We start from the raw sequence: 11,580 nt of genomic DNA on the forward strand, positions 1-11,580 counted from the left end.
GACACAAGAAGATTTGTAAAGATTATGGCACCTATTTGACCTTGCAAAAATCAGGCAGTTGCCGCTAATCTAAATCGAGAGGATTAAAGCCATGTTCATTATACTCTGCAATATGAAAATAGTATGAAATTGTAGAGAATCAATATAGATATTAGAATGGGCGTGGAAAGCTAAAAAAAATGATTAACTAGTAAACCCTCTAAATTATGGGGGTCATTATAAACTCATACCCAACATTTATTGACCCGTTTGATCAGTACACAAACTTCACGGAACTTTTCAAAATACACTATCCATTAGAAAAATTGTTAAAAATTATGTTAACTGTTGATGTGGCAAAACAAGATTTCAATTTTAAGTCGATAGCATGCATGAATTTAATATATTTTCGCCTTTCTCAATTAGAAGGTTCTAAAAATAAAAAACGATAGAAAGAAGACAGACCGGCAGAGTATCACCCCTCACTCACAGTCTCCTCCATTTCTACAACCTCCATTGCCTCCCCCGAAATGTCGGCCCAAACGCCAATCCGATTCGGAATTCTGGGCTGCGCCGAAATAGCCCGAAAAGTCTCCCGCGCCATCACTGTAGCCCAAAACGCCACACTCTACGCCGTCGGGAGCCGGTCGATCGACAAGGCGACGGCCTTCGCCAAGGACAACAATTTCCCTGCCAACGCTAAGATCTACGGCTCCTACGACGCCGTTTTGGACGACCCCGACGTCGACGCCGTCTATGTCCCCCTCCCCACAAGCCTCCATGTCAAGTGGGCCGTCCTGGCGGCCCAGAAGAAGAAGCACATCCTGCTCGAGAAGCCCGTGGCGCTCAACGTGGCGGAGTTTGACAAGATTGCCGAGGCGTGCGAATCCGGTGGGGTGCAGATCATGGACGGTACCATGTGGATGCACCACCCGAGGACTGCGAAGATGTCGGAATTTCTCTCCGACCCGAACCGTTTTGGTCAGCTAAGATCGGTATGTGTTTCTTCAATTGTCAATCCTTCTTTTTTAAGAAGGATAAGGGATTGGAATTTTTTTTTTCTTTTGGTCAACGATTAGGCGAATGTTTGAGCATGCTCAGTTCTTCCGAAGAAAGTAGATTTTAGAAAAATTCTTTTTATTTTTCATTTTATCAATTGTTATTGTTATTGTACTGTTTTCAATTTGAAGTGCTTTTGTTTGCTTCTTGAGTGTAGTGAATTGGGTAGTGACTCATTTTAGGTGTGGAATTGTTTTTTTTTTGCCTCAATCGCCCTTGACATGATATCAGGCAGATTTAAAAGGAGAAAAAATAGAAAGGAAAATGCCTGAATAGTGAGGCAGGATGAGGTTTGTATAGTAGGATTTAGGATTTCCAAACTTTGTTTTAATGGCGTGGTTTTGTAGAATTAGAAGTTCACGGATTGTTGAAGAATTTGGGATCTGAAATGATAAGGCTAAATGGCAAATAGTGGATGGTTTGAAAGAAAAAAGGGGTAGTTCAAGTTCCTATTCGACAAAGAATTCGGAAATTTTCAAGGGTTGTTTTGATGGATAGTTTGAGGGCTGCAGGGCTGGAAAATATGTGGGGTTTTAGTTGGTGGGCAAGAAAGAGAGTGATGTTGATGTTAGCAATTGATGATGGACATGAGTGAATTGAATATCTAGGCAGATTAGCAGAAGCAAAAACAATGAAAAACAGAAAATAGATGAATAAAGATAGGTCTGGAATCACTCCAGGGGCTTCACACCCGTCCTTGGCTCACACAAAGGGGTTTGGCTTCACACCAGAATTCCAATATCTGGAAAACAAACTTTAACTCAATAACTCAATTTGTCTATAATGGATTACATGGGGGTATTTACAATAATCTAATCCTACAGTGAAAAGGAAATTAAACTTATCCAAGGAAAGAAATCCTAATCTAATAAAATAAGTAAACCGAATCTTAATTAAACAAGAAATCCAGAAAATATTAAAAAACTTAGGAAACAAGTAGAAACTAATCGCAGGAATCATCTACTGCTCCACAATTGTGTGATTTGAAGACCGAATTAAATGATTTCCTCTAGGTTCCTTTATCCAAATAGCCATAGGAGAAGCTGAGCTGGCGAATCGAATTCCATAGCTAAAGTTATCAAACCAGTGTGCTATTCTCCGTACTCGTATTACAGACAAATCATGTTACTCATAGTTCTGTGTAGTCCACTTGTAGATGTGCCAATCCCGCCTTCCCCCACAAGTACAGAAAACCCAACAGACCACGAGCACATGAAAACAGCCCTTTTGAAAGCATACCCAAGGAGCGGGGATCCATCCAGTCTTCACTTATAGACATTAAATGACCTTATTTCTAACGAACAAGTTAGCATCCTACCACGGCTGAATGTTGGCAGAAACAGTAATAAGCGTGTTTATCCTTATATTAAAGACACTAAACCTTACCTAAGAAAACAATTCCCCACTACTGCTACTAGTAGTATAGATGAAGATCTATTAACATGCATGGCTATCTATATAACAAGTTGCCTCTGACCTCTGTCTCACGACCACCAATGGAACCTGTAGCTTCATGACATGACCTGAACTGTACTACTACTGGCCTAGCTGCCTAGCTACTAATAACTTGGCACCTGTTCAGCCAATATAGTGAAAGAGTAAAAGTAGGATCCTGCTCAGGGCACACTTACAGTAACCATCTGTCTTGGAAAAAAACTAGAACTCGAACTGCCCTCAGTTACAAAACTAGGTTCCCTGGCCATAGCAACTATAGGTACTCTTGCTCCTGAGTTCTCAAATCCTTACTTCAGGGGATTAAGGTATCTGTTATGGATTCCAGTTGACCTCAATAACTACTTTCAGAAATTTTAAGGTAGACCATCCTTCCATTTTAGGCCATTAAGATCTTTCAAGTCCTGTGTAAGAGGATATCTCTAGATTGTATTTTTCTATAGTCTGTATTATTTATGTTATAGAGGCCCTTCAAAGTTTCCAGCTCTTTCTCTCTAAGACCTTGTAGTTTGTAGTATTTATTTAATGCAGCATGTCCAATGTAGTTGCACAATTTTTTTAACATATGAGTGTCTGCGTATTTAATGGACTTCTACTACAATTATATGATTAATGTACCCTACATATTATAAGAGGTGAACGTTAACATAGTAATGGTGCATGTGTTGGCATTGATCTTGTATTTGATTAAGCTGACTGCGGTACTTTGTTGCAGCTCTTTAATTTCGGACTGTAGTGTTTGCTTTGGACCACCAGAAAAGAAGTGGTCATTATTTAGTTTTCAAATTTCAGCCTAGCATTTCATTATGCAATGGAATCATTGTTCCATTGTTTGGACTGGTAGCATCTTCCTGATGCTAGTTGTGTAGTTGCTGTCTAGCACTTTGTCAAAGACCATTATAAGTTGAATTATACTGGCAGTTTGTGTAATGTTGTTTCTGCTTTGCACATTTGAAGCTTGCTGGTCAATAAAGTAGCATGATTTATAGCCTACTGCATTCCATTCTCAATGTATTTGTGCCGAAACTTTATGGTCTATTATTATGTAAATGCAATTTAATTTATTAATTTTCACTGATACTTTTTTTCTACCTATATATATATATATATATCAGTCCCCTTCTATTGAGGGATCCCTCAAATAATTTTATTTGAGGGACGCCCTTTAGGGTACCCTACAATTTTTTTCCCAATGATCCAAACCCTCTATTTTTAGGTCTTCATTCATAGATCATCCTTACAAAAAATTAGACAAATTGGAACCCGTTTCGACATCCAATTGTGTCTTACAAAATCAATGACCATGGTGCTTCAAGAAAATACTAAAATTTCAATAACTCAATTGAGTGGTCAAATGATATCAGATTCAAGTGATTTTTTGTAGAGATGATCTTTGAATGAGTATCTACAAAATAGACGGTTTGGATTAGTGAAATACAATCCGGAGTGGGGCCTACAAGGGGTATCCCTCAAATAAGCTTATTTGACGGATCCCTCAATGGAAGCTCTCTGTGTATATATATATATATATATATATATATATATATATATATATTTGTATGTATGTATTTATTTATATTTATTATTGTAATTATTAATTTTTTATTTTTGGCATTCCATCTTCTATTCTCTTAGCCTTCTTATAGATTAGCTGCTTTAACAGCTTTTCTAGGAAGCATAACGTAACCCATTATTTCTGTATATAATCTTTGCTAGCATCCTGAATTCAGATCTTTATTCAAATAGCTTTTTAGGCCTTCTGTAATCTATACTTGAAAGAAATTTGAAGGGATTAGAACTTTTTTGAACCTGGAAAACAATTTACTGTTTTTTCCCCAAAGATTAACCTCGTTATGAGATAGTTAACATGAGATGATGGAAAAGTAAGGTTAGGGCTTCTTGTAGTATTCTTTAAATATGGGGGAGGGGATAATTCTTATTGGACTTGAATATGAGAAGCCGTTCGATTCGGCTAGTTTTGGGTTTAGGTTTTACTAATCCAATCCCAAACCCAGAACCCCCGAGTAAAGCTTTAGCCTTACTCTGCATTTGACTATAACTGGGTTAGGATGAACTTTGCCTGATTTCCTGCCCCAAGTCAAATGCAACACCAAAAGCATGTCCTTTTAGTTCCATATAGTACGAAGTACTGGAAGATTATTTGATCCAAAGACAACCGTACTAGCCTTGTGATAGGACATGTTAATGGCATGTGGTTTTGGGCGGCAATCCTTGCAATACATTTGGTAATTTTAATAATAGAAAATTGCAATTTATGTTATTTGAGTGTGCAACTGTGTACATCTAATCCAGAAATGATAGTACTAGAATATTAGGCTGACAAAGAAACTTGTGTGCATTATTTTCTACACTTGGATCGGTTCTTCGGTTAGTAGTGTTAGGCTTTCTACAAATGTATACTGCTCAGAAGGCATATATTCAAGTTGCAGTGGTAGAGATTAGATGATATGTTGGATTAGGTGATTATAATTCGTTTGTGGCAGCACTGGACTGATCTTTTTGAACCTCACTTTCTGGTATTCTTTTAAAGGCATTTTGTTTCTGTACTGCAGATACACACCGTGTTCACTTTTGCTAGTGATCCTGATTTTCTCAAGAATGATATTCGTGTGAATCCAGACCTTGACGCTCATGGTGCTCTTGGGGATACAGGGTGGTACTGTATAAGGGGAATCCTGTGGGTAAGTAACTTTGAACTGCCTAAAACAGTAATAGCTTTGCGTGGCCCTATATTTAATGAAGTGGGGGTGATTTTATCTTGTGGAGCTTCTCTGCATTGGGAAGATGGGAAAGTGGCTACCTTCCACTGCTCTTTCTTATCAAGTTTGACGATGGAGATAACTGCTGTCGGTACAAAGGGTACTTTGCATGTTGATGGTTTTGTTATCCCTCATCAAGAGAAAGAGGCCTGTTTTTCTTTTGCTTCCGAAACCGGATTTGATGAATTTGTGACCAGTTGGGTACCACCACCAAGTCAGCACATTGTTACCACAGATCTTCCGCAGGAGGTTCTCATGGTAAGAGAGTTTTCTCGTTTGGTAGGTACTATTAAAAATGGTTCAAAACCTGAGAAGAAGTGGCCAACCCTTAGTAGGAAGACACAGATTGTACTTGATGCTGTCAAGGCATCAATTGACAAAGGTTTTGAGCCTATAGATATCAAATATTAACTGAGGCTCATCTGGTATGTGTCGTTCATCTTCTGTTTGTGCTAGGGTGTCCTTGTGTCAGTAATAATATCCCCATTCTTCTGTATGCCTAGTTTATTCATGGCATCCACAATTTGGGTCAGAGCTTGATGAACTTGAGCTGTATTGAAACGCTACTGTCGAAATGTATGAAAAATAAAATAAATGTAAAAATTGCAAGTGATTTTCATGGAACTCACATTTGTGGGCGAAGAGAAATATAAAACTAGTGAGCTTTGTTCTGGTTAGATGCAATAATGATTCTTATACTGACCCATGTAAGGAGGGTACCCAACCGAGGTAATATTTTGAGATTCAAATAGCACTATGAATATACGGACAGTTCGATAGTTACCTGGTAACCCTTTTCATAATAATAAGGTAAGCTTCATAGTTCCTCCAACCTAGACAAGGCGCTTTTTTGCCCTTTTTTAAGGTTGGGTTGCTGGAAATATGCTGGACCAACATCCAGTTGAGAGAGGGGGAAGAGGGTACGTGGAACGGAAACAGTTTCCGTTCTAAGCTACCCTAGTTTCCATGGTACGGGATACGAAGGGGTAGGGATAGTTGGTATGGTATTTCGGGTTGCAATTTGTGTAACATTTTAATTCAGTACGGTATTTATTTTATAATACTCATATATAAGATGAAATGAGGTGCACTTTATTAATGTATCAATGTATGAATGTGCGGACGGTAGGCATTGATATTTACAATACGGTGCTCAAGAATGCATGATATTGTAGTCTAGTAGGCAAACAATCGGCAATTTGGCAAATAATAATAAGGCATGACATTTATGCGATCTAATCTATCGATCATGTGTGGAGTATAGTAGGCATGATATTTATAGGACGGTAGGGAAATAATAGGACTTTTTGCGGAGTATCCATTCTCCCACTAGTACTGTTCTAGCTTTACTCCTTAACGAATTTGCTTTGTTTAATCTATTGATCATTATTGAGGTCAGTAACGTACCGATTCCGCGACCCAGTTCGAAATTCGCAAGGAGGTGAGTAAATTTTGTACGGGCAAGCCCAATGGTAGGCTGTATAAGGTAGTCGCTCTATGATGAGGGTGTTATATATGGATTATAGATGTGGACCTTCATATTAGTCATATGATTTATCTGAATAGCAACTTCACTTAAGTTTAGTAAAATGATCATGTGGCTAATATAAAAGTCCACATGAGGAGTTCATGTATGGCACCATAACTATAGAATTTTGTTGTTCTATGGTGAGGGTGTTATATATGGATTATAGATGTGGACCTTCATATTAGCCACATGATTCATTTGAATAGCAACTTCACTTAAGTTTAATAAAATGATTATGTGGCTAATATAAAAGTCCACATGAGGAGTTCATGTATGGCACCATAATTATAAAATTTTGTTGTGGGGATGCATGCAATCCTCGGCCCAAGCTTGCGGTTTGAGAGACCCAATTGGTTCCAATGGGGATGGCTTTTTGACATCAGTTGCTACATTTTGCAGCCCACGGGTGGTTCAGCCCCATTTGGATCCCCCATTGGGCTTGTTCTAACAAAGTTGTAGCATCACGAAGTATGAGAAGAATTTAAGATTGGTACAATTTCTGTGTCTTTTATTTGAGAAATTATAGAATGATATTGTAGTACGGTCACGTGATATAATTTGTGCACGTGTTATAATATGGGTGTGATGCAAGTTATTGTTTCTTATTTTTGAAAATTGTCTATTGAAGTTATGGCTGGTGATGAAGACGGCACCATGAAGCGCTGGAATGTATATGCTGTAATGACCCTTTCAAAATCTGCATCCTTGATAAAACCTATGTTCCATGTGCAGGGGTAAAACATAAGACAGCTTCCCCTTTTTAAACCTGCCTTGGAACGCAAGGTTCCTCATTTTCACATTCGTTGGAATCTGGGTGGCGTGTTTGGATGATTGTATTGCAAAAGCCTACTTCAGCGGAGTGGAACCACATAATTTGCATATGAATGGCAAAAGCCAATAGCGTTTTGTGATGCTAGAGGGATAAAGTTGTTTTACACTTGAGCTACAAGTTCTTGTGGGATCTCTTTTAACTTAAAAAATACAAGTGCCATGAGACCAAGTGGCAGTTAGTACAACTTATACTCGTATATAGGGTTCCAATCTTGTTAATCTATCCAGATAAATGATGAAGAATGTTGAGAGTCAGTCAAATCAAGAGTATAGATGAGGCCGAACTCTTTATTGCCACGAACACTATATGTCATGAAATGAATGACAACACATATTTTAACCACAGTTATATGATTTATATTCAATTTGTAATTAACATAATTTAGCCACGAATAGTTTGCGACTAACATAAATACAGGTCACGAGTATAACTGTAGTTTATAATAAGGTTTTCTTGTAGTGTACGCGTAGTTTCTGGTTCAATTATATTACTCTTGCACCAATGATATATATATCTAGAAACTCTACCTTCCTTGATAATATCCATGTCCCACGTGCAATGGTAAAACACAAGCACCTTCCATTCAAAATCATTTCTTTTGCATATGATTATATTGCTTAAGTTTTTTTATTTTATTTTATTTTAAAATGTATTGTCTCGAATGTATCACGTTAAAGTAATAGAGTATCTTGGAGTAGTGCATGAGCTAGTTGACAGTTTTTTACCAGCCCATCTTGTAACGAAGAAGAAAATAACTTTTATTTAGAAGAAGAGGGATAATGTTTGGCTCAATTAGCAGTCTACACACTTCCAAACAATTAAAAAAAGGGTGTAAACTTGCCATCAACACCTATACTACAAGAGGGAGGGATCTCTCTCACACACTACTAAGGTACTATAGAAATTCAAACGTAAGACCACTTTTTTGTAAGTCAAGACCCTAATTTCTCTTTTTAATTGCTGAGAATGTGTAGAAACTGCGCCTAAAATTTCCAATGCATGCGTCTGTGTAGGGCTAGAGTTCATATAATTGGTGATAGTTGACTTGTACGTGTGACCGTAATATCTAGTCAATGAATAAAAACTGTCTCAAAGAAAGTAACTACCATGGTACGATAATAGATTGACAGAAAAGTTAAACATGGAATGGTGGTGGATATTGAAAAATAAATTTTCTACTCGTAAATTAAAACAAATTGACCTCTTACTCTGACCTAACCCGAAAAAAAAAAAATATATTGATTTGCCCTCAAATAATTAGAGTCTAATTATGTGGTGGTGATGAAGACACCATGGGAGCCGGAATGTGTGCTTGTAGAAAATCTACACAATTCCTTGATAAAACCAATGTCCCACATGTGAAGGTAAAACACAAAAATATAAGACTAGCCAAAAAGTAAGGTGCCTTGATAATTTCCATACACTTGGGAATCTGACTGCGTGTGTGTGTTGTGATTGAATTGCAAAAGCCTACTTAAACGGCCTACGAGCAGTTGGGCATTATAAATAGACAACAACTGCGGTGGGAATTTTCTAGAAAATTGAGTGGTCAGTACTCTAGTTTGTTTGTTTTTTTTAATCACATGTGATAATGAATCTTTTAAACGTTCTCAATTTAGCTTTGAAGCCTCGAATCAATGTAGTTATTCATCTTTTGTAGGTCTATACATTATATTATGATAAAATTTTCGATAAATTTCTTAGTCAGATGACCAACTTTAAAGTGTTATTTTCATCAAAATATATCTAAATACCTAGCTAGGAGATCACTTTTTTGTTCAACTATAGGCATTTGCTCTTCATTTAAGGTTTCACATTCAGTTCCATCAAGCCTTGTTGGGCAAAAAATGTGATGTTGATTTTGTGTCATGGGTATATAATGTCTTTTGATGAAAATACTCATTTAAAGGTGGTCACTTGCCATCACATGACTAATTTTAACGAAATGCGATGAGAGGGACTAAATCTGCTAGGTTAGTTTATGATATTTGCACTTAAAACTCCTAAATTGTTAAATTTTCTTTCTTTTTCTCCTTTGTTGTTTTCTTTCCTTCTATCTACAAAATTTCCTAAAGTGTGTCTGCACCCTATTGAGAATGAGCGAGAATTAACTAAAGCTTTGTAATATATTTTTTTATTTATTTCTCTCCTTTAATTTATGTATGAGTTGGGTATCTTGATATTGGAATTTCTTCTTTTTTATTTCTTCTCTTATTGGAATATAAATTATAAACTTCTGAGTTTTGTTTTCATTAATAATAAAATATTAATTTGAAGTGCGGAACAACAAATAGAGAATTTGAGCAAAAGCTAGGCCCGTAATAAATAAATAAAAAGGCCAAAAAGAAAAAACAAACTACTTGCAGATTGAATACCCGAAGAAAGCTTAGAACACAATGGCAAGGAGAGAGACAGGAAATTTCACCTTGATTTCTAAAGAAAAGAATCAATAAATATGGGGAATATTTGGCAAAAGAGATAATATGGTGAATAGGCATTGTGGGTTAGTTGGGGAAGATAGAAATTTGAACCGGGAATAACATCATTCTAGGAAGGAGAAATTATAGAATACTAGAAAGTATAGAATACTACGGTAGTATGGTCACGTGATACATATTGTACACTTATTATAATTTGGGTGGAAAATATGGTTTATTTTCCCTCCTTTTAAGGAATAGTATCTATAAATATCTACTTATATTACACATGTATAAAATTTACCATGTAACCGTACTACCATAGTATTTTATAATCTCTCCCTATGAAGTAGCTCACTTCATTTTAACAAAAAAAGGAGCTCACTGTCACACCCCGGACCGGCTCCGCCGTAACACGATATTGTCCGCTTTGGGCCTGGCTACATTCTCACCAGCCCGCACGGTTTTGTTCTTGGGAGCTCACGCAGCAACTTCCCAGGGTGGTCACCCATCCTGGGATTGCTCCAGCCTCCCACTCGCTTAACTTCGGAGTTCCTTCGAACCCAAAGCCAGTGAGCTCCCAAAAGGCCTCGTGTTAGATGGATGCGAGGTGTGCCATATATAGCACATCACCCCCTCTCCGTTGGTCGATGTGGGATCTCACAATCCACCCCCCTTAAGGGATCCGACGTCCTCGTCGGCACACTCGCACCCCACGGCAGAGTGGCTCTGATACCATTCTGTCACCCCCCGGACCGGCTCCGCCGTAACGCGATATTGTCCGCTTTGGGCCTGGCTACATTCTCACCAGCCCGCACGGTTTTGTTCTTGGGAGCTCACGAAGCAACTTCCCAGGGTGGTCACCCATCCTGGGATTGCTCCAGCCTCCCCCTCGCTTAACTTCGGAGTTCCCAGTACTCCGAAGCCAGTGAGCTCCCAAAAGGCCTCGTGTTAGATGGATGCGAGGTGTGCCATATATAGCACATCACCCCCTCTCCGTTGGTCGATGTGGGATCTCACACTCACTTTATTTTAGGCCTAAACTTGATCAAACCTGGATACACGTGGGTCAATACAGGCCTTAGATATGGAAATGTATAAACACACTATATTTTAGTGCTTTTGGGATTCGGGTGCATAAAGTGTAAAATAATATGCAAGTTATGTCGACCAACAAGGTGGCAGTTCAAGTTGCCATTTTCGAATATGATTAATTAATATTTCATACAAAAACAAAAACAAAAACATTCAAATTTTGAATCCCAAGTCATATGAAACAGTGTTCCACTTGTTCATAGCTCGCCTTCTCTTCCCCTCTCCCAAAAAAATATACAAGTTTGGATCGCCCTTGAATATTTTTATTTTATTTTTCTATTCATGTATAAGCTGGAGAGAAAAAGAGATTTAAATTCGGGAACTCTTTTAATGATCGAGAACATAAATACCACTAAATCAATAGCATGTTGGTGAACTTTTGTAGTTCAAACGTATGTTACTTGCATTACAACTGAAAACTACGATGCAATTTTTTTT

General features: G+C 37.7%; 1 protein-coding gene across 1 annotated transcript; it reads left to right on the forward strand.

The window, feature by feature from the left end:
- The first annotated feature begins 409 nt into the window (after positions 1 to 409).
- LOC117638086 (uncharacterized oxidoreductase At4g09670) lies at positions 410 to 5,947 on the forward strand. The gene is made up of 2 exons (XM_034373181.1): positions 410 to 974; positions 5,064 to 5,947. Exons 1-2 carry the CDS (start codon positions 510 to 512, stop codon positions 5,679 to 5,681), a joined length of 1,083 nt encoding a protein of 360 aa, XP_034229072.1. The 5' UTR covers positions 410 to 509; the 3' UTR covers positions 5,682 to 5,947.
- Positions 5,948 to 11,580: the final 5,633 nt, after the last annotated feature.

The sequence above is a fragment of the Prunus dulcis genome, chromosome 8 (genome assembly GCF_902201215.1).
Source record: "Prunus dulcis chromosome 8, ALMONDv2, whole genome shotgun sequence".
Lineage (NCBI taxonomy): Eukaryota > Viridiplantae > Streptophyta > Magnoliopsida > Rosales > Rosaceae > Prunus > Prunus dulcis.